General features: G+C 38.2%; 1 protein-coding gene across 11 annotated transcripts in view; it reads left to right on the forward strand.

The window, feature by feature from the left end:
- The window catches only part of MCTP1 (multiple C2 and transmembrane domain containing 1), a 530890-nt gene that overhangs the window by 186522 nt on the left and 319598 nt on the right, over positions 1-24770 (forward strand). The window contains exon 1 of one of the 11 annotated variants that reach the window (XM_019428811.2): positions 1729-1939. The exons of the other annotated variants lie outside the window; for them this stretch is intronic. Coding sequence (XP_019284356.1) covers positions 1883-1939 — 57 coding nt within the window. The 5' untranslated portion in view covers positions 1729-1882. Of the gene's footprint in view, positions 1-1728; positions 1940-24770 lie in introns of those variants that run through there. 11 annotated transcript variants of the gene reach the window in all.

Here is a 24770-nt window from a genome sequence, read left to right on the forward strand (position 1 = left end):
AAAGAAGTAATTTTTGCAATTCAGGAAAATGTTACCCAATGTATTTGCTAAAAGTTCAGTGATATGGTAGGTCATATCTTTTCTATGATAAATACCTTGTCTTAGAACACCATTTGAAATATTCTATTATTTGCCAAACTATAGCCTAAACTCTATTTATTTATTTATTTATTTATTTATTTATTTATTTATTTATATTTAACAATGTTTATCAAATTCCACTATGTGCTCATCACCATGCCAGAGGCTGAGGATAAAATCTTGACTACAAGATCTCTGCCCTCAAGTTTCTTACATTAGTGTTAGGGGCCGCAGACTATAAATAAGTAAATGAATGAGTAAAGGAGAACTTTCCAGGCTGTGACGCACTATGAAGGAAATAAAAAGGATCCTGATAAGGAAAGTAATTGGGGAAGGTCATGTCAGGTGAGGCGGTAAGGGAAGACCTCTCTGAAGAGAGAATGTTTGAACTGCAAGCTGGGAATGAAGAATGAACCCCAAACTCTAGGTCTGTAGTAGCCTCCACCCATTTGTGGCTATTGAGCACTCAGTTGTGGCGACTTTGAATCAAAATCCTCTATAAATGTAAAATGCACACCAGATCTCCAAGATTAGTATAAAAATTATAAAATATTTAATAATTCGTATGTTGAGTACATGTTGAAATTGAAATATTTTAGATATGTTAGAGTAAGCATTGTTAAAATTAATTTTATGTATTTCTCTTTACGTTTTTAATGTGACCACTAAGACTGTAAAATTATATATGCGGTTTACTTATGTGTCTTTTGAACAGTCCTGGTCTAGGTGGTTTCAATTTGCTATAAATGCCATGTGCTTTTTCATCGTTTCGTCCTTGGTCATGCCAGTGGCAACTGAATTTATGTAGTAGATTTTTCTCCAAGGATATAAGTGTGTAATATTCATTGACTGAGGTGTATAAATATAATAATTCAATGTGTGATCAAGCTTAATAAAGCTCAGAGTTAAGAGGTAGTGGGTGGTAGAGAAAGCACAGAAAATTGCCACATTTACTAAAGGAGTTGTGTCATTAGTCATGTTCCTTTAGAAATGCTCACAAAACAGATAAAGGAGAGCTCTGAGCTGGAGAGGTAGGCAGAGCAAACGGCACAAGGTAATGACAGCGTGGGACAGGATTTCTGTGGGAATGAGCGAGAGCAAACCACAAAGATCTATTTCCATTCTCTGCTTTGTGAAGGAGATTCTGTTGTGTTGTACAGAACTGCCACTTCTTGCACGCTAAAACAGAGTTTTCTTCTACACATTGTTTTTGAACTGAGAAGAATGTTAGTGACTTTCGCGTGCCTCTCTCACGTCTCTGTCAGGGCAATGCTAGCAAGTTGACACACATTTAATAGCATTACATTAATTCACTGCTGAGAGCAAGCAGGATAGTTTTCTTTGTGCCATATTGTTCTCATTTCCATTCGTGGCTTGTGCCACAGGGAAGAAATTAATCACTTAAAAAAATGCACGTTTGTTTGACCTGGTGAGGGAGGGGGTGTTTGGGGGTGGGGGGAAAGGTTTACATTTTAGTTTGTAAACAGTTTGGGACCCCACATGTGATGATTGTTACGTAATCTAACAGTTTTGTGAGGGGGAAACTCTACCCTTACTGGTTTGAGAGGGAGTTGAGTCATATCCTGTGAATGTGAGGCAACAGTATTTAAGCATCACGGGTTCCTCTTACTTTCATTCTAAGTGGCTGCAGTTGAGAGCAGCAAGTGCTGTCTGTGAAGAGGCTGTTACCAGCCCTTGGAGGTGAACAGCCTCTCCTACAAGGATTCAGGAAAGAAAGCCAAGTCTGAATATGCAGTTCTCTCACTGGAATGAAAGATGTTTGGTCTATTTCTAATCAACTATGCTAGACACCTGCAAGCCGAAAAGTGCCTGCAATTTGCCATTTGTTTATAATAAGGTAAGCTCCACGTTTTGGTTTACTCATTGCATCAGGACAGCCTGGAATTAACGTGGCAGTTTTCGTACATGGTTATGCTTCAGAAAATGCCTTCTCACAGGTATTGAAGGTGGCATTTGAGTTGCTAACACAAGTAATTTTAAACTTACAGTTTAATCCATTTGTGAAATACTTAATTTAAGAGATTGATATTTTCTTTATACTAGCTTTTTATGAAAAATGTAATACCCGAGAAGCAGAAACGCTGTAGTAGTTTTGTATCATTTTAGGTTTTTTTAAAGGATTAAATAGTACCAGGATCTTTTCCCTTTTGTCCCCCCTTTTTGCTACTTTATAATCTCCGTTAAAGATGAAATGTGCATAAAACTCACATGATTATGCTTGGATTTTACGCTAAATAACCATAGCTTGCCAGCTATATTTCTCCACTGCAATAAAAAGTGGTCTTAGTCATAGGAAGTTTAGGGTTGAAAAGTAATGAAAGTCTCTTTCCCTTTCTTATTTGGCTTTCTGTTTAAGTAAAAGGCCACCATATTCATAAACTTTGATTGATGTGTCAACTTTAAAACGTGTATGAGTGTATCACAAGCCCACTTCCTCAGTTGCTGTTGGAGACACTCATATATAAATCATATGGATAGAAAAATCTGTGGATAGAAAAGTGAATGAGAGGTTTGTTTTTCAAATTCTTTAAGCTTGCGGCTGAGAGGCTGGGGTGAAAGACAGGAATGTTGTCTTGGGTTTTTATTGATTGAAGAACCAACATCGAATCGGAGACTAACAGTGGTGTCAGGTGTCACACAACTTTGAACACTCATATTTAAGACCTTTGAATTCTTTTGAGATAGAAAAGGTTAATTTGATTTTGAGGGCTATAGCTGTGAATTTGTAAGTTATTACTGAATTGAGGGATTTTTTGTATGTTTAATGACAGTTGGCATTAGAATACTTTCTTCTTGATTATTGACCATTGTCATGCTTAGAGATTGTTTCATTTCTGTTCAAAATTATACCCATTACAAAATTGGTATATTCTAACTACACATGGAAATTACTTTTCATTAGATACATATTGAATAATTCATGGTTTTTTGCAAAGGTCAGGGGTCAATGAACTAATGGAAGGCATGTAGTTTTCCTCTTCTTTGAAGGGGAAATTCAAATTAGTTCAACTTCCAAACATATTTAATGGCAGTGTTCCAAATTGAGAAAATAAAAAAAACTTTAAGGAAAATGACTTAGCACAATGAAAGCCTTTGGGGCCATGCATAGTGAAAAAGCACATATCCTAAAAGATTAGAATACAAAATGTTATAAGTAGAATATCCTGATATCGAATCTGTAGGAAACTCTTTTTTTTTCTGGCAGAAAGGGACCTATTCTGGTTAGTTACTAAATCTGCTTGAGTATTTTCCCTTATACTATATGTGAATTACTAAATGTCAATAGAAAGAATAGCATATATCTACATCAAGACAAAAGCATGTATTATTACACTTTGCATAGTGTCCGATTCTTAAATATGGATTATAATGGCCATACAAGCTGTTGTTATGGATTAAAACTCAGACTGATAAAATGTTGTGAAATCAAGTTTTTACAGTATGCTCTGTTTCAAATATGGACTTAATTATTTATGACATTGCACAGCCAACTGGTAATTACTTGATTAGATTTTCAAGGCATCTTGCTTCTCCTCCTTCGTTGCTGTGATCCCCATTCTTTGACTATATTCTTTAGACTTCCAGAAGGGGTATGGGTAAAGTGCAGGGAGAGAGAAGGAAAGAAAACAAATACACACACAGTGTAATTTTTCTGTGTCTCACCTCTCAAAATGGCTTTGATGAAGAAAGAGTTTAGATATAATAGCTAAAATGAGTCTTTAGATAACCTGTGGATCTTAATTAGTCAGGAAATCCCTTGACCTCTGAGATGAGGAACAAGTGGGAACTTGGTTCGGAAAATCTTTTTTTACCTTACAGGATTGTTTGCAAAGATGGAATAATTTCATATCTGTGTTGTATTTTATTAACTGTAAGGTGTTAGGCATATTTTTGAGAATTTTTTTGTCTTCCTATAGTAAAGGAGCTGATGAGATATCAAAGATACTCAGAATTCCACTCTGGATTTAGAATATTTCTTTTCAGTAATAAAAGTCTCCTTTTTCTTTTCTTTGTAAACTACTTTACTGGTTAATTTCCAACTTATATAAAAATATTTTGCAAGGATGAGCTCCAAAACTAAAAACCAAGAACCCAAATTTACCTAAGTCTTGGTGCTGTTTCAAAATTTCAAATATCTCCTGGAAACTCATCGTCACTTAAAAAGTATTTATCAAGTGGCAACTAAACTTAATTTTCAACCTAGAAACAACATGATGTCTCTCAACTGGGGACTACATCAGCAGAAGCACACATGACATTTTTTCTTTGTTTTTAAAGATTTTTCTCTTAGGTGAGGCTTTGACAGGTTCACGAAATTTTTTTATACAGTATTCGTTCTGACTCCTGGAAACTGAATCTTTCTGGATGGTGATTTAGATGCTGCTGTCTCTAGTGAATCCTTCTGGATATCAAATGCAGCACACTTGCTGGTAAAAATAAGTAGAGATAACTCCACCTATTTCTGAAAATCAGTTTTGAAGATCAAATGAAACTGTTGGCTGTGAGAGTCTTTGTAAATGCCATAGAGCTTACAAATACCACTATCACAAGGTAAGATATACAAAATTACGTTTTTGAGGCAAACTTGATGCCTCTCACATATTCTCATTTCACAAAGAATGGAATTAAGATCCACAAGAGTTAAGAAAGGTGCCTCACTTTCCTTAAGCTAATACCTGAGTCAAGACCAAAATCTAGGTCTTTCTGTCTGCTCAATTAGCTAGAAATTGATCAGAAAGACTTTTTCTTGAGTTGTATGATTAGGGTTTAAAAATAAATAAATAATATTTTTCACATATTGATGAACATTTTTTTAGGAAGCTATATGCTTAGAGAATATTTTGTAGAAGGCATATTGCCTTGTCTATAAGTTGTGTGGGCTGAGGATTCTCTGTTGGATCTAGTTTAATGGAGCATGAATTTTCGGAATGATTATCAAACTAAAACATCTGACTCTTGGAGTCTCTTAGCTTTTTCACAAAGTGTCCAAGCTCTTACTGTGGGAGATTGAATCATAAAAGGAGACATGCATAATGAATAGGGGTAAATCTGTAGCTTTTAAAATTGTGGATAGTATGGTAGATTGTTTTGATATGTTTGCTGAAAGTGGTTAGCAAAAAGAGATTCTCCAAACGCTTATCATTAAAAAGAAATTGGGAAAATTTAAACAACCAGATAGACTTGCAACCATTTCTGTTAAAATCCATCTGGCTATTTCATATTTGTGAAACTCTCTTCTTTATCGGGGACATGAGTTGGGAGAAACATGACTTTCCAAATTACAGAAGTTAAGGATGTGTATCTTACTATACCAATGAACATGATAGGTTTGTAAAGAAAATTTTTCTTTAAAGCCTCTTAAATTAAGATTAGAAGACAGAGGCAGGATGCTTGCGTGGCTCAGTTGGCTAAGTGTCTGACTCTTAATTTCAGCTCGGGTCATGATCTCACAGTTCGTGGGACAGAGCCCTGCATTGGGCTCTGTGCTAACAGTGCCAAGCCTGCTTGGGTTTCTCCCTCTCTCTCTGTCTCTCCCCCCCGCTCTCTCTCTTCTCCCTCTCTCTCAAAATAAATAAATAAACATTTTTAAAAAAATTAGATGACAGATTAATTGAAAACTTTTTGTATGTTGGTAGTATTAATAAAGGTTATTTTTACTCCAAGGAATCAAAACATGGTCACCATTTCATTTAATAAAATATGTAACTCTTATGAAAGGTATATGCTATCTGCATATCCTATACTCCAACTTACCGCTTCAGTAAATAATAAGTGGAATTTATCATTATGCTATCTTATGAACAAATCTTAGCCCTGCATTGTAATAAAGTTCACTGCTTACTTTATTCCTAGAACTATATGAATCTGCTATATAGCCTTTAGGAGATAAAAGAAAACAAGTGAGATGAAGACGTAAAAGTCTTTAAACACTTTGCTAAATAGAAATATAAGGTGATATTGGGCACTAGGAGTATAGTGGGGGGAATCAATACTTCCTTGTAATATTGACCCCTCCTGTGGCTTTGGAGGTAACAAGTCTTGTGATTTTGTTTTTCTATCTGTGAAGCTTAGAAAACACATTAAAGCCAGACAGTTATCCCACATATCCTATGGGTACTTGGTAAATATTGATTAATGATCCTGTGAACATCAAGGTTGGGTGAAGCACTTTGAACTCATTTTGAAGAGTCTATCCATGTATCATTGGTATAAGTGCCAAGGTTTGTAAAACTATCCCCTTGAGAGAAACCCAAGGAAGAAAGCTTTGGAGATGGTTTGCTGGGTTTTGATTCCATATTAATTTAGTGCAGATAATCAAATCAGTCACTTGGTCTTCCTTTGCTTGAGTCATTTCACTAGTAGGATAGGATTAGTAATATATATTCATGACAATTTACAGCATCCCCAAATGTAACGAATCAAGTTCTAAATCTCTCACTCCATAAATGTTTTTGTCCAAGATGAAAATAACAGTAATGCTAACACTGAAGTCAGCCTATATAATAGCTTTTTATGAACTATCTAAATTAATGTCTTAAAACCACCTTATAAAATTTGGGCACTATTAATATTCCCACTTTATAGATGGAGAAACTGAAGTATTTAGAAATTTAATGACTTATCCCTGACATCACACAAATAGTTATAGAATGACCAGAATTGAACCAAGGCAGTCAGGCTTCAGAGCCAGGGTACCTGATTACATTTTATGCTGCCTCCAGTTCGAATCCCTTGATCCCAGTAATAGGAAGTGACTGTTAAAAAGTGCCACAGACAGGAAAAGAAATCTTTTTAATGTTAACGTATTCAATCATTTCGATGACTCCAACATTCTCATTCTTAGTGAAACCCAGGCCTTTATGAAGCAGAAATATACTAAAATTACTTGGGAATTCATGCAAGATGAAGCTACTAACAATACAAAGTGTGTCTGGAATGAGAAGACATAATAGAGTTCTCCTAGGTGATCATAGTCTTTGGCCAAATGAAAATTTTTCCATTTTTTTGATGGGGTAGGGAGAGAAAGACAGCTTTCAATGTATACATAATCAACTTACACAGTCCCAGAAAAGCTTGTGGAAATTTTTGTGTTTAGAGAAAAGATTAATGTCATGTCGCCTTTTGTCTGGACACTCCGTAAACATTTCCTGATGAAAGGCATTATTTGGGGGAAGGAGCACATTGAATGAATGGTAGAAGGAGTTTAGGTCCATTGTGCAACTAGGGTACATTTTGATCTGCTTTCTCCAAAGACTGCACAAATTTTGCTTGAAATTCTTGAGTGGTTTTCAAACCTTCTTGTTTCTTCAGGTTTTGCAGACAAGGACTTCCTTCACAGTGTTGTGCACCCTTAGCACTATCTTGGTGACTAATACATAGTAGACTCTCAGTAAGGCTTCTTGGCAAGGTGGGTGGAAGGATGGATGGATGGATGGATGGATGGATGAATGGATGGATGGTAGGGATAAACTGGCACATCTCCAGATCTGCTCTGAGCCATGACTCATGTATCTGAAACTGGATTTGGATCAGACTGTCACTGAGCATGTGGGAAAAGGGAATGAAGTATAAAGTATGAAAGAGTTTACCTCAGTTAATTTGATACTTTATCATATGATGGTTTTCAACATGGAACTGACATAGCCAACTGGTACAAGCCTTTCACACTGTTTCATATTAGTTTCTTTAATTACACATACAAAGCATAATTGCTTTACTCCCTTGATTCAAAAGCTAAATGGGGGTGCCTGGGTGGCTTACTTGGTTAACTGACTGACTTTGGCTCAGGTCATGATCTCGCAGTCCGAGTTCTAGCCCCGCGTTGGGCTCTGTGCTGACAGCTCAGAGTCTGGAGCCTGCTTCAGATTCTGTGTCTCCCTCTTTCTATGCCCCTCCCCCACTCACACTCTGTCTCTCTCTCTAAGAATAAATAAAGGTTAAAAAAATTTATGAAAAATGTATGCAAATATAGACATATATAGCATATATATTATACATATACAGAGACAGATTTAGATAAAATTAAAAGATCAAAATAAATTTGAATACCTAAATTAATGGGAATTATCAGAGTTTGACTATTTTAGGATTTGTTGTGAAAAATAAAATTGTTTCAGAAGAAACAATTCAGGCAGAGAATTGGAGAAAACAAAGGAATTTTTAAAAATCATTTTTAAATGCTTATTTACAAAAATATATGTTTCTTTCAATCTTAGAAGAAAAGCTTTGTTTTTTCTACAAAATTTCATTAGAGAGCTCAAACTAAGAAGTCTGGGAACCAAGGGCACCTGGGTGGCTCAGTTGGTTGAGTATCGGACTTTAGCTCAGGTCATGATCTCCCAGTTTGTGGGTTTGAGGCCCCTCTCTGGCTCTGTGCTAACAGCTCAGAGTCTGGGGCCTGCTTCAGATTCTGTGTCTATCTCTCTCTCTGCCCCTCCCCTGCTTATACTCTGTCTCTCGCTCTCTCCCTCTCAAAAATAGATAAACATTAAAAAAATACAAGGAAGTCTGGGAGCCGAAATTTATTTAGTATCACTTTTTGAGATATGGTCAATTACTAAGAGATGGTTTTCAAAATAAGAATAGTGACTAAGGATAGGAAATACTGCCGATTTCCAGGGAAGGTGGTTATTGTTTCAAGTTTTTCAAGGGGGGAAAACACAGAAAACTTTCCTCTAAAAACATGTGATCAAACGCAAAATATATCCAAGTTTTTGACAATGGGAGCAACTCTATTGGGAAAATTATACATTTGGCCTTGGCCCAAAGCAATCTTTAAAAATGAAACACACACACACAGAAAAAAATCCCAGTCAGCACAAAATCATTGGTTGGATTTTCTTTTTCCTGGTCCTAAACACAGCAGCATATGTTCACTGTTTGAGGATATTCTCTTCTTTGGTGTATAGGTTCCTTGTGTTATTTGAAATGCATATGATTCCTATGGCTCATTGTTTACGGTGGGTGATTTTCCTACCTTAGAAATAGCAGGCTCCAAGTAACAATCAGTTGAAAGTGTTACACTGGATAACAGCAGACCTGCATTCTACACTGTACAGTCTGGGCCTCGTTTTAACATCCCTCAAATGAAGGATTCATCCTCTATCCCTCTCTTGTTTCCCAAAGACTAAGAATTAATTCTGGATAGGATTTCTCCCTCCCTCCCTCCCTCCCTTTCTTTCTTTCTTTCTTTCTTTCTTTCTTTCTTTCTTTCTCTCTCTTTCTTTTCATTTTCAAATCAGTGGTTACTTTATTTTCAAATCAATTCTGAAACAATTAATTCCAAGTTTATCTAGCCAAAGTGGATGAAAAACCTGTTAAGTTCATGCCTAGAGTTTGAGAAATGTTCGTGCTATAAATAGATATATAGATGGATGGTACATAAATGAATTAATGCCTCATGGCAAATGCATACTTTCTAAATGTGTAAATTGCCACAAAAAATACGCCAGACAAAAGGAGACTTTGTAGCTTTATTATCTCTTTTAAATATTTTTAATGTTTTCATTTATTTGAGAGAGAGAATGAGAGAATAAGAGAGTGAACGGGGGAGGAGCAGAGAGTGAGGGAGACACAGAATCCAAAGCAGGCTCCAGGCTCTGAGCTGTCAGCACAGAACCCAATGCTGGGCTCAAACTCATGAAAAGGGAGATCATGACCTGTGCCAAAGTCTGATGCTTAACCAACTGAGACACCCGGGCACCCCTGCCTCTGTTAAGTATTTGATAAGTTACACTATATATGAATGTTCAAAAGTGTTTGAGGGGAGCCTGGGTGGCTCAGTCGGTTAAGCGTCCGACTTCAGCTCAGGTCATGATCTCGCGGTCCGTGAGTTCAAGCCCCTCATCGGGCTCTGTGCTGACAGCTCAGAGCCTGGAGCCTGTTTCAGATTCTGTGTCTCCCTCTCTCTGACCCTCCCCCGTTCATGCTCTGTCTCTCTCTGTCTCAAAAATAAATAAATGTTAAAAAAAAAATTTAAAAAAAAAGTGTTTGAAAAGTACACTGCAATTCCAAAAGTATGCAGATTACTATCAGGAAGCTGCTAATGTCGACAGGAATATGACTTCTTATAGTCACTTTTAGGAGAAGTTATTGAAGTGATCATTGTTTCAAGCTTTCCCAGGAAGAAAAGAACAGAAAATTTTCCTGTAAAAATACTTGATCACACAACTTTTAAGGTCAAAATATGTAAGTTTTACACAATGGAAACAAATCTTTTGGAAAAGCAGTCCTGTTCTTTGGCTCCTAACATGGCAGGTGCTTTACAACGAAGGGCAGACTCCCCATTTGGATGGTTTTTATGTATCAGACACTAACATAATTTTTTTCAGAAATCAACTAAGGCCTGAAAATATATTTGCTGTGTTAAAATATTTTTCTCATCATACCTTGAACTCTTTCTCATTGTGTCTCTTATTTTTGTATGTTTTCAGAGGAGATTACCATTATATTTTACTCTTTTAATTATATTTTTAAACAAAACATAAGGAGAAAGTTAACTAAAACCTAAACATCAGGGGCGCCTGAGTGGATCAGTCAGTTAAGTGTCTGACTCCATCTAAGCTCATATCTTGATGTCAGGGTTGTGGTGGGTTCAATCCCTGAGTTGAACTCTGCGCCAGGTGTGGAGCAAAAATCTAAACATCAGTTTTATTTAAAAAGTATAGTTCAAGGGTGCCTGGGTGGCTCAGTCGGTTAAGCGTCCGACTTCAGCTCAGGTCATGATCTTGCGGTCCGTGAGTTCAAGCCCTGCATCGGGCTCTGTGCTGACAGCTCAGAGCCTGGAACCTGCTTCAGGATCTGTGTCTCCCTCTCTGTCTCTGCTCCTCCCCCGTTCATGCTGTGTCTCTCTCTGTCTCAAAAATAAATAATCACTTAAAAAATAATAAAATAAAATAAAAAGTATAGTTCAGCGTATCAAAGTAGTTCAAAGTATCGTACCATCTGTAAAATTTTTATGATTTCTCCCTTTATCCAAGTAACATGTCATTCATATTCACAAAATTTTGTAATCAAAAGATGCCTTAGAAATCAACTATCTCAACTCTCTCATTTTGCAAATGAAAAATATTCTGGCACAGGCAAATTAAATGACTTTTCCAAGGTTATATACATCCAGCACCTGACAGAGCTGAGCTGGGCATGGGGTTCCTAACATGCAACTCTGCAGTCTTTTTACTGCACTAGTCAATGAGAGCATCGTTATCTGAGGTTAGTAGTCAAATAGTACATTGGATTTGTACTTCCTTTTTAAAAAAAAAATTTGAATGTTCATTTATTTTTGAGAGACAGAGACAGAGTGCGAGCAGGGGAAGGGCACAGACAGAGAGAGACACAGAATCCAAAGCAGGGTCCAGGCTCTGAGCTGTCAGCACAGAGCCTGATTCGGGGCTCGAGCCCACAAAACTGTGAGATCATGATCTAAGCTGAAGTGGCACGCTTAAGCGACTGAGCCACCCAGGTGCCCCTGCACTTCTATTATTAGAATGTTAATTTTGCACAGCATAAATCAGTTTAAATTTGGCCTAATTTCCTTTTGGCCACTAAACAGTTTTTTACCATATTTTTTGGAAGGGCATATTTTAAACACAGAGTCTACACAGAAGCTTTTCCTGACACCAAAGAGTTTATCTTTATTCACTTGGCACTGCAGAGGCACTTGTAATTACAGGGATCGGTTCACACTTAACCACTTGCGCACACCTAAGACTGGTTGTACTTTTCCGCACCCTCCAACTTTCCAGATCTCAAAACAAATGCCTACATCAAACTGTCAGAAAACTTCACTGTTGCAAATTATTGTGTGAATAAACAGCATACTTATTTATTGGAATCATTTTACCAAATAAGTGGCAACAATTACTAACCAATGGCTGTCCTAATGACTATACTTTTGTCATTAAAGTTGGTAATGCATTGGAAGTTCCAGCCCCATTGCCCCTCTTTTGGTGGCTCGTGGAGAAGCAGCATGGCCACAACCAGGCAGCATCCTCAAGGGGGCAGGGTTCTCCTCCACGCAGGGAGGTCCCTTTAGAAAATGGCCTAGAGACCAGGTAATGTGGTCTGCCCTCCTGCTCTTTGGAAAGGAACCAGAAAAATGGTGTCTCATTTGGCTTCTCATTTGCAGTTTCAGTGAGGCATGAGGGAGGCAGATTGTTTTCCAGAGTATTTTTTGGAATGCCGGTTCTGTGAAAATGACATTCTATAATCAAATAACTTTGGGAACTGTGATATATTGTGTTCCCGTATTGCATATTGACACTGGAGGCAAAAGGCACGTACTTTAGAAGCTTTAAAGGGGGGATTTGTTTAACATCCTCTAACCCACTTTTCTCAAACAAGCCCATTTGGAAAATATTACTTGCTCCTATCATGGAACACGCTTAAGAAACACAGATAAACGTTCCCCTCGGTGATCAAATGTCCTAAAAGAGGGTAGATTGGGGGTGTCTCTGCCCCTACAAGCCCATAATGTGAGCACAGTACTGAGTGAAACTAGTGTTTAAACAGTAGTACTGAATAATTATATTCTGTGTGTGTGTGTGTGTGTGTGTGTGTGTGTGTACACACACACACACACATATATACACATATTACTGTGTTTGTTTAGAGCAAACTGCTTACTTTATGAGTGATTTAAGGAATTTTTAAGGTAATTTTGACTTTGAGATTTTTACCTCATTCAGTAATATCAGAACCATCTAAAATACCATATTTATGAACTGGTTTGATCAAGAAACCATGGAAGCTCAAGGCAGGAAGTTAGGAAATTCCAAAGTGGGAGGTGGAAAAGATTTCATAGAAATGCTCCTTAAGCTGGATCTAGAAGGAGGTGCTGTCACTTTCCAGGTGGATAAGAACACAGGTACAGAGGCATGGCTTAGCACAACAGTTCAGGAAACTGGTGTTAAAAAACAAAAAACAGTATTTTTGGAGTCTAAGGTGAATAGAGGGGAACAGCTGGTGAGACAGGTCAATACAAGGCAGTTCATAAAGGTCTTTCAATGCCATGCTACAGAACTTGGCCTTCACCTTAAAGGGTAGTGATTATTCAACTAAATGATGCATCACATTTACCAGAAATCTTTTTCAAACTGTGTGTACCCAGGCCTGATGCCCAAGCGATTCTGATTGATTTAGTTATGGGTAGAGCTCAAGAATGTAAATTTGGAGAGAAGCACTCAAGGGATGGCAATGTCCATTCTAAGCTGAGACAGCTTGAGGCACCAAAGAAGCATTTCAAGGAGGGAAATGTAATTGGCATTTTGTAGGCTTTGAGGAGGAAGGTTTGAGAGGAATGATTTCAAAGCCAGGGAAACCCATTTGGAGGTTCTTACATCAGTCTGGGCAAAAAACAACAAGGGCAACAAAGGCAGTAATAGGGGAGTGGAATGGGAAGGATGGGTGTTACAGATTTGGTCTAGATCTGCTCCATCTAGTATTTGGCGGCTGACCATAAGTGAGCGAGAAGTGTCCAGGTTTCTGGCTTGATGATGCTGACAGTCATGGCAGGAAACCCGGAAGAGGTGCACATGAATTCTTGTTTTTTCTTCATTTTTCCTCTTCATCTCCAACTTTGTGTCATGTCTAGGATGCTCCCAACTCATTGCATTGTCAGCTTCTTCATAACTTTACAGCCATCAGACATTCTTTGCAACTGAGCACCTCCCTATTGGAACAAAACAAAACAAAACACCAGAGAGACCCTCATCAACTGGTAGAGCTTTCCCAGGACCAAGAGGGTACTTGGGGAAAACTTTTGAGCATGAGAGTAACCATTTGGGGAAACAGAGGGGAATGAAGGATCTTTGTAGGAGAACTCACAGAATACCCTGTACTGTGAATCTAGTCAGGGCTGTGATCAGCCACTTCCCCACTCTATACTCAGTGAGGTTGGAGGGGTAGGTGGGAGGTGTTAGAGGATAACAATCACAAAATGCAGACAAGAATGCATGTCCTCAATCCTGAGCCAAAGGCTCCCAACCATGCCTGAGCAGCAGAAGGAAGTTGAGACATGAATCTGGTTGAAGAGGAAATGGATGAGGTGAGGAAGCTGAGATTCTGCTGAACAACCAAAAATAACTTTGGCAAGTGCCACAATGTGAGCTTGGCCTTCCTCTGCCAAGACAATGGGAGAAATAAGAGGCCCTCTGCTGTGGAGATTGGTGAACTCCCTGAAAAGGATGATGGTTCAGCTGTACAGCATGGGTGGGCTGGTAAAAGAAGGTCTTGTGAACTGTGGTATGACATGGGGTAGTGTGACAAGCTGTACTGAGGAGCAGAAAGGGCATGTGGAAGAGGACTTGAGAAAGAGTCTCTCGCACATCCAATGAAAACAGCTGGAGCTAGAAGACTTGGGTTTGAATCCAGACATATGATGTGACCCTGAGAACCTTATGTGACATCTCTGGGCTTCAGTTTCCTGCTCCTAAAAAGAGAATAAAAGTACCTTCTTTGGTACTACCTAGGTAACGCAGGTCAGATGTGGAGTATAATGTGGATCCTCTTGTGCTGCCAATATTTCCACCTCATCAGTTCCCAGCCCCTTTCAAGTTATTACAATTCAAGCGTATTCTCGTCTAGTGGCCTGTGGAGTGATCAATTCATGTGAGACAGTCTTGGGCAAAAATTGAAAAGCCTGTACTATGCAGGGTAAATTTGACAGCACAGTGATTGATGGGACTCTTGTTCACAAGCTCTTGTTTCTATTTCCTCAGCCTTGTATAATTTGTTCAGGATTTATCCAACTAGGGTTAGGAAGGTAGGATTTAATGTACTGCAGAACTGATCAAATGCTTCTTGATACTGATTTTATCAGAACACAAGAGCATCTTGTCAAACTCTGTTCTATTCATGGGGAGGGGAATGGAGTCCATTGGTGCCTCCAGAACTATATGTTTAGTATCAATATGCCAACCCACCCCTGACTGTCCCCCCACTCCTCCACACACAGAGGAGACTTGTAAGGTGTAGTCTCACATGAGAGTCTCTGATAATGTCCAGTAGTGAAGAAGCTTGTATATAAGATAAATGTATTTACTCTAAAGCAAGACTTATTTTTCTCATGGACCTATTAAAATTAAAAAGAGTACGAGTAGATGGACTTTGACGTGTGCATATTTCTGTCTATTCTTTTTCTTCTTGGAGGTCCCACAGAGAAGTAAAATCTGGCAATCATAGGAGGGATGAATTGTATTATTTTAATAAAAACCTAGTGAATGTTAAATTTTAAATTTTATTTAAGGCAACCTCTTTTTTGTGATGATGAATGTCATTCTGATTTTTAGATACATTAATGTCTGCAGTGACCACAATTCCATAGGGTGAAACTTTGAACCAACAAGGGCCTCTGTAGCGCACGTGCAATTCACTGGTTGCTTCAGTGAGTTCCTTCCCATGTATTCAAACGTGCAAAAATATTTTTTAAGAGCCCATGTGCTAGAAACTGTGGGGACACATTTAGCAGATAAAATGAACACAATGTATGCTAACAAGGAGCTTTAATCACTCTCATGAATATCAAATTATAAGCTTTACTGAGTGACATTAGATGAAGGAGAAGATAATAGAGAGTATAATAGGGGAAGTTAATTTAGATAATGGGCTCAGGGAAGTCTACTCTGAGAAAGTCACTTTTAAGCTGAGACTAGATCACTAGTTAATTTTTATTTCCCTGTTGCTTAAAAGTTTGTGAGGATTAGAGAAAACATATGTGAAGTACCCAACATAGTATTTGGCACAAAAGTTATTCAGGAGACTCAGATCGATTCTGTTTCCTGATCTATGAATATCTAGCTTTGTTTAACATTTCTCTGCAGAGTTAAGCACCCTTCCCTCCCTTGCCCTGTATTCCAGTCCATTCGGCTTGTTTATGATTCCCTGCCTCATCTCCTTGGAAGAAGGTCCATCTGCTGGAACCCCAACCCTATGAACCTTCCCTGAGCCAAGACATTACCATCTTCCCAGTGAGCGATGTCAGCCTGTTCCCCCTCCACCCGCTTAAACCACCTTAAGCAGATCACAGTGCTTCAATGCAGTTCATCGTTCAGATCAGAATGAGCTATCTTTTGCCCCTTAGATTTTGTGGTTCCTACTTATGCATTACTCCTGGGCAATGGGAGGTGGGGAGGTCTAATGCTGCATGAATTCACCGAGCCACAGCCAACTGCCCTGATGATTCTGCCTTGAACGTAGCCAGAGTCTTGTGCAATTGGTAAGGACCCAGAGTGTTGCTCCCTGGGCCATGGCAATCCAGGACAACTTGCACCAGAAAGGAGCCAGTAGCAGGGCTTAGATTGGATCATTTCACATGGGGCTTTCCTGAGGAGAGAGAACGCATCAACTATAGCAGGCTGGCAGTGGGCTATGTTTGAATTCATTGTCAAAGGATCCAAGTGTAATTATGAAGTAACCAGAGTTACCATGGATGTTGGGAGGCTTGGAGTTCCCTGTAGGTGTTCCCCAATCTGTCCTGCAGAACTGGAGTACTCCCACCCCCTCTCTGGCAGGGGAGAAGGGCCCTAGAGGAGAGGAAGCAGACCTAATGGTCAGGAGGCAGCAGAAGACAGGAGCACCTCCATCAGATGGTGTTCCAGCCCCATCCCCTCCTCAGGAAGAAGCTAAGCTGGGATTTAGAGTGTCCTGAGGGCAGAGCTGGCTCAGGGCTGCAGCCTAGTAGGCCTTTCACAGATCTGGTGTAGGCAGATGTGTAAGAAGAGAACTTAGGTGCCAATCAGAGAGCACCTTGACATGGGTGTGAAAATGACAAGTGCCACCACAAAGAACAGGAAGACAGTTCTCTCCTCTCTTTGTGGTTTCTAAGGTTCTGTCATGGAAGACCACACAAAGCCAGTGAAAACTGTGATCTGCAAAGTTAGTGCATACAAATGCTTAGACTATGTGGACTTTGAATGACTGTATGGTCAATTTCTGTTAGACCTGCTCCCATTCACTGTGCCTCCCAATAATATAGCAGAGCTCTTGCTATTGCATTAATAGCTTCCATCACATCACCCCTTTCTTTCTGAGCAATCACAGTGGGCGATGAAATAGGACACATTTGAGAGAAAATAGGTGACTATACAAAAGACAGGCGCGTTTCTTTTGCTGTCAAAATTAGCTATGAAAATTAAGATTGAGAACATCTGTTTTAATTATGTATGTAGCACAGACTGTTCTGTTGTTTCACAGTGACTCTGGAAGGGAGGAAAAAAAAGATAAGTTACCTGCTAGTTTCTCAGGATCTTCTAAGTCTCATTTGCTTTTAGCTATAAAATGCTACTATTGATATTAAAATCGTGTTCTTTCATGCAAATACTATGTAAAATTTTTATAATTCTTGTTGCAGAGCCTGCATTGTAAGATTGGAGAGGACAGGCAAAAACAGTCAACATAAATTTATGAACAGGAATGATCGCCAAAGCGTGTTAGCTCAGTGTTTAATTAACAGAGAAGTTTTATTTTTTGACCCAGTTGTGAAACCCTTAATAATGCAAACTGACACCCGGAAAGCTGCTGGAAACAGCAAAGGAAAGGGAGGTGCACTAAGTAGAAAACAGATTCTGTCTGATCTGCCAGTTGAACTTTTGAAATATTCACCGCTCTGCACGTGTCCCCAGAGTGCTGGACACTGTAGAAGATTAACCCGTAAATCTGCAAGGGCCTATAAAACCGCCACCTGCCATGGAAGCTGTGGACACGTTAGACCAGACCCCCTGTTTATTGTTTTATTTTCTTTTATTTTTGCTTCCTTTTTGAAAATAACTGTGGCCTAGTTCCTGCATTTACTGTCTCTGAGAATTAAATGTTTTTCTTTTTCTATCCATATATTTCTCTCTTTTTGCTCTGCATTAAATCCATTGTCTCTCATTGGATATTTCTTAGGGCAAACCTACCTAAGACCTGCTTTCTGTCTTTGAGAAACTTACTCTTGTTGAGCATATAATTCACTTAATTTGACTTGAATAGAATAATAATAAATTTAATACAATAGAGTAATTGCCTCTTTTTACCCTGTCATAAGAGAAGTTATGGAAAAAGTAAATTAATGATTTATTTTTTAATCGAGGCTAAGAAATTGTTTAATGTTTATTCTAGCAAAACATATGTGTAAAATATTTGAAAATACATGTAAATATATTCTGAAGCTTCATAGCAAATATATCTTAGTTTATTTTTGTGTAACTATTTTTCATCATGTTCTTAATTTTAATGTTTATTTCTACATCCTTTTGAATTTTCTGTAGAAACAATAAAGACTGTATAAGGGAGACAATCTATGAGTATTGTACATTTTATTTCATCCTTTCTAAATCATAGATTTTGTGTTTCGTTTTTACTCTTACTGCTCTGGTCAGTACCTTTAGTAAAATGTTGAAGTGATGATAGTGAGTATCCTGACTTTTTCTTCATCTCAAAAGGGAAGATTTCATGTTTTACCATAGAGTACAATGATATTTGTTAATTACTTTTATGAGATTCAGAGAGCTCTCTTCTATTGGTGACTTGCTGCAATGGTTTTAAAAATTAATAGTTTTAAATTTTATAAAATGCTCTTCCAAATCTTTTGAGACGATTATGTAAATTTTGCTTTTAATTATATCATGATTTTCTGATGGTAACCCAGCTTCAAATTCATGAGATAAGCCCATATTCGGTAACCTGGGTGGCTCAGTCGGTTGAGCATCCGACTTCAGATCAGGTCATGATCTCACAGCTCCTGAGATCGAGCCCTGCGTTGGGCTCTGTGCTGACAGCTCGGAGCCTAGAGCCTGCTTCGGATTCTGTGTCTCCCTTTCTCTCTGCCCCTAACCCACTCACATTCTGTCTCTGTCTCTGTCTTTCTCAAAAAATAAATAAACATTTAAAAAAAATTTAAAAAACCCGTATTGATCACCATCTTTTATCCTTTATATACTTTGCTGTATTCAGTTTGTTAATATTTTATTTGGAATTTTTGCATGGATATTTGTGAGTAAAATTGACCAGTTTTGGTCCTTTCTTATAATCCTCCTGTTAAATTTGGTTATTAAGGTATTGACTTCCAATAAATAACTGATCATTTTTTATACACTGTAATAATGTGTAACTCTGCAGTGGTTTCTTAGATATAGGAAGATATTAATTATTGATAGCATTTCTTAAACAGTTTTAGTAATGTCCAAACTTTCTAGTTCTTCTTGAATTCATTTTTAATTGATAATATTTTCAAATTTAAGTCCATTTTATATAAATTTCAAATGACTTGGCAAAAATGTATTCTCTTATTTTGTAGAAAATGCAGAAGCATTGACAATTTTTGAGTAGGAAAAAATTGTAGTGTATTCAGGGATGTTATGCAATATAAGTTGGATTAGGATTCAAAACATATAACTCTTCACCGGTCAGCTATGTCAATAGCAACTGTAAAAAATCTTTTCTAACGTGGTCCTACTCAGTTTCATCATCTCAACCCATTAACAACATCATTGAATCTTTTGCTCAATTTTATTAACTCTGTAAAATTTCACCTTCTTATAAGAGGGCTGCCTGTTGGTTTAAAATGTCTTGTCACATTTTAGAGGAACGTTTTATGGTTGGTTCCACATTTCATTCTTACATGTCATATTGGTAGTCCTATGGGCCTTTGTATATGGCTCTACCTCAGAGTTTCTCTGAGTAGAGTTTATAGAAACACTGATGGGCCCTGAACATTCTCCTCATGGACTGAGAACTTATCTAAGATACCAGACTGTTGTTTTTGTTCTTAGAGCCCAATGATATTGATTTTTATATATGTATATGACAGCATTGCCTAGTGCCTGTTGTGTACACACAGAGTCTTCACAGATTTCTGGGTTGAGTATTAGTATTTGTGTAGCATTAGTGTCATGTTTAGTGGATTGTGTTTGGCCATTGCAGTTATTCTCATAAACTGGCATCAGTTTTGCTTCACTGTCAATTCCATTTGTAGTGGGTTCTCTAGTGAACCCTGTACCATGTAAAGTACGTGTGTGTACAGATAGCTGTTAGGAGGCTCTAAATTTTTAATAATTAGATCTTAAGACATGTGTTGTAATTTGAATAGGAATTATTTTTACGTTTAGTGCAGAAGTAGATGTTTACACAATTTGATCCACTGTGATGTTTTACTGTTACCAGTCTTCCTTGCACCTCCATCTTCCTGTCTCCCACTGGAAGATTAGAATGTCTGGGGTAGGCTGGCTGTGGAGTTATTTGCCTTGTTATAATTGGGCCAACATAACAACCATCTGTGGGTTACAATTTAGAAGGCTGTAGGGATAACAGCCTATGTAAAAAATGAGGTGGTTATGAGTGAACATCCTTCATCAAAAAGTCTGTTTTATCTTCTCTTAAAAATACAAGTTCAATGAATGTTTCCTTGTGTCCTGTCTTCAAAAGTGAAGCTTCTTCTGGAATTAACTTATGTGGTAATGAATAACCTTTTGATTTGGGCAGAGAAGTTGGGAATCCTGCAGCTTAGACTTTCTTTAAAAGAATGAACGGCCATATCAACACCACTGATGAGTTTGTTATAACAAAAACAGACTTCACATGAAAGAGAGAGTTCAATGAAGTGGGAATAGACACATAAATGAAAATTATAAGATCCTTGATCTCTGGTGTGGAGGGTGAGAGGGTTGGCTTTCCCAGGGCAGTCATATTCCACAGGATCACGCTGACACACATCTTCTTTCCTCATCTCCAGGAGAGCTCATTTCTTATGAATGTTGGGGGAACTTGTTTTAAAAATTATGCAAGGAAAGTTCTTTTTAAAAGATCAATTCCTGGACCCAGAAATAATGAGGTAACATTGTCTTGACAATCATCATCATTTGCAGTGCATATTGGAATTATTTGCCTGTGGGTGGATTTTTCTGGCTTTGAGAGAATTTGTAATTACTGAAATTAAATAATGCAGATGCCAGAAGAATCTGTGGGGGCTGTTCAGTTCTTTTGGCCCATCTTATGCTGAGGGAACTCTTGGATGAGATCAAAATATCAGACACTTAATCTTGTTCCTGCTGCTTATAGATTTTTATCACCTCTGTAAAGGAAGCTGAATCTGAGCATGGGAAGGAACTGTGAAGCTCTTTTTTCCTACAGCTTCAGCTGGACTGGATGCTGCTCTGAGCCTAAAGATAAGGATACCACCGACCCAGAGATGGTTACCAACCAAGAGTTAAAAGTCAGAATGACATCAATGTCGTTTCTAGTTGACTGTGTTTGTCAATTGCAGCTATTCTTATATAAACTGCCCTCCATTTCACTTCACTATGATTTCCACTTGAGGAAGGTTGTCTTGTTCAAGTACATCAAGACATTAACCATGATAGGTTTTCTAGTATCTAGAGTTTTCCATCAAAATATGTCCCCTTCAATAAAAATCATAAACGCTACACATGGATTCTCTAAAATTTTGCTAGAGTGAAGTTTTAGTCAATAAACATGTCAGAGGCTGGAAAAAAATCAATTATTATAAAGAATTAAATACTGAATCAATGCTGTGACCGATCCCCATTCATTGATCAAACTGGGGGAAATGGTCATTCTGGAATCCAAGTCTCATATCTATTGATTTCTTTACTTCCCATTTTTAGTCAGAATTTGCTAACCACTGGCTTGGGTAAGTAACATAACTTCTCTCAACCTCATGTTGTTCCTCAGAAACAGGGTTAGCACAGTGAGGAACTGCATAGGTTCTGGAGTCTCCCTGTAGTTGAAGCCCTACTCTCTGCCCCTCATTTTAAGCTGTTCTACCTGAGACATGTTCGCCTCTGTGTGACTCAGTGTCCTAATGTATCAAGTGATAATTGCCATAAAACTGCCTCCTGGTGCTGTCATGAGTTTCAAATGAAACAGTGGGTGCCAATCATTAAACGCAGCATCTTCCACAAAGAAAGCATTCAGTAAATGTTACTAAAAACAAACTTGAAGAGGGTTCATGGAAATGGATATGGAAGTACATTAGATGTGCACTGGAAGTAGAAAGCCCATCTCTAAAGAGAGACCCAAGGAATCTTTTATCAATATGACTTTGAAAACCTACCTCCATTTTTAGAATTCTCTTTTCAATTACTATGTTTTTCCCTGATTTATGTCTTTCATCAATAATCATTCCCTGTTCATATGCATTCAGCCCATGATGTTTTAGTCTTTTCTTTTTCTGAATTTGGCATAAAAGGAAAGATGGAGATGTCAGAGAGTTGCTGTCGCTATATCCATGTCAACCATCTTCCCTGACCAGCATGAACTCATCATTGCCTAATGGTATTGCCAGACAATGGGAAGGGGTAATAAAGGCCTGATAACCTTTTGCTGGGAATTAGGAGTGCAGAAACAAACATAGGTTTAAGGGTAGATTCCTCTTTAAATTCTGTTCAATATGTCATCTGGGATTCTGCATAAAACAAAGTCTATTCTTTTATTTAAAAATTTTTTTTAAGTTTATTTATTTTGAGAAAGATAGAGGATAGAGAGAGGTGGGGAGGGTCAGAGAGAGAGGAAGAGAAAGAGAATCCCAAGTAGGCTCCACACTGTCCGTGCAGAACCCCACGCAGGACCCAAAGTCATGAACCATGAAATCATGACCTGGGCTGAAAGCAAGAGTCAGAAGCTTAACTGACTGAGCCACCCAGGCACCCCAGAACAAAGTCAGTTTAGATAGAGCCATCAACAATCAACAGAAAGCAATGATTATTTTAATTATTAAAAAAGAAAAAGATATATATTAGTCCTTTCTTTATTTGCAAACTTTGATACACCTGCATATAGGGCCTTTTATTTATTTTATGTTTTTGCTTTTTTTTAGTTTTCTTGAATTTAGGAGTAAATTGTTCTCTGTAAGGTTGTTTGTTAGAAGTTGGGGTGCATTTTCCAACAGAAAGTCTATGAATGATGACCAACTTCCACAACTCTGTTTAACCCACCAATAATTAACTGGTGAGATTCTAACAGCTCTGCAGGAGGTGGTCATCCAGTGTGCCAGAGATGCACTGCTAACACAGGGACACACTTCCCTTCCCTTCCCTGAGTATCAGGCAGATTCGGTGCCCCTCCATCTTCAGGAACCAAAGAAACAGAGATGAGACAGGGGAGAGGAGTGTGGCAGGTGCTATAGAGGCTGGGGTGCTAAAGGGAGCATGGAACTAAGGAGCAGGGTAAGTATAAGCAGAGAACAGCCAGGGGCTTAGGACCTGCGGCCTGCAAAATGCTTTCCTTATTTCTAAACTAACCCCCTAAATACCTCTTTTCTGTCCCACCAGAGTTCCTAGGGTTAGGCCACCTATTGCCTTTAATTGGTTTATTCTGACCAGGGTTTACCTCCATCTTGGGTTCACAGAATAAAACAGTCTCTCAAGTTCCTTTTCCCCTGCCTTTTGAGAAAGTGCAAAAAATTTTATTCCTAGTGACAAAAGAAAGCTGTCTAGAAATTTTTTAAAAAGTGTCCTTATTATGTTTATCCTCCCCTCTCCTTGTCCCATGACTGCTATCACCATCCTGTACATCTCCTCTTTTTCTCCTCTCTCTCTTCTTCACTGTGAACTGCTGGAGATAAGGCTCCAATAATAAAACTTTGGGTACAAAATGGTCTCAACTGAGATTTCTGCAAGATTTCAGAGAATAATCTGACTGGTTACACGCATGTGCTTGTCACCACAGTGGCTAGAGTTTCTGAGTCCCTGGGTCCTAACCTAGATGCAAGGGTCTGGGATGGGAACTGTAGAGATTGTTGAGTAGACCAGCATTGAGGTCAAGGAACTGTGGGCCTTTTCAAAAGAAAGTGTCAAAGAAACTCTTAGAGCATATTGCTCTCCTTGTCCCCTGAAAACCCCGTTTGGGGTTATCTCTGAGGTAAATTAAACAGGAACGAATTGTCCCAAGTAGCAGGAAGCACTCGGCCCAGTAAGCTCATCAGGAGAGAAGGAAAAATCACCACAATCTTCCCTACCTGGAAATCTTTTATCCCCACCCTTTCATTTATTTTTATTTAAATTCATGCTGGAGTAACTTATTTCAAGTCTGCATAAGGCCTAATAGTTTCCAAAGTACTTTCCCATACGGTATTTCCTCTGAACCTCATAACGGTTGTAGGGTAGGCAAAGGAGGTCCTAGAAGCCTTATTTTATTAAAGACAAAGGGGGACAGAAAGATTGAGTTGCCACAGGTCGTACACAGAGCATATGGTACAGATCCAGGCCAAAAATTCAATTACTTGCTGTTTTTCCTTTCCATTAGATTCTTCCTCTTAGTACTGGCCTTGACTCATGGGATTAGCAAAAATACAGTAATGTGAGAATATAGGAAATGTGGCATTTTATGTTTCATGAAAATCTTTAAAAGCAAAATCTGAACTATGCATAGCTTAGACTGAAGCGGGAATGTATTTTTCCTTCATTATTCCTCCTTTAATGTTGTGATAGGACATTAAATTCTACTGTTTTCTAAGAATCAACCATATATAATTTATCTATTTGAATTATTTGGAAGATCTTTAATAGAATAAGAGAAAAGAACTGAAGCCTCAGCTAATTTATCCTATTAGAATATGAATAGCGAACCAAAGGCTGTAAAAATTGCTGGGCTGAAAATGATTTCTATCTGAACACTGATTTATCTTGAGAAGGCTGGTGTTTTTCCTGCGATTTAATTAAAACAACCCCAGTTAA

This window comes from Panthera pardus, unplaced genomic scaffold, assembly GCF_024362965.1.
Source record: "Panthera pardus isolate Hobbes unplaced genomic scaffold, ASM2436296v1 HiC_scaffold_2, whole genome shotgun sequence".
NCBI lineage: Eukaryota > Metazoa > Chordata > Mammalia > Carnivora > Felidae > Panthera > Panthera pardus.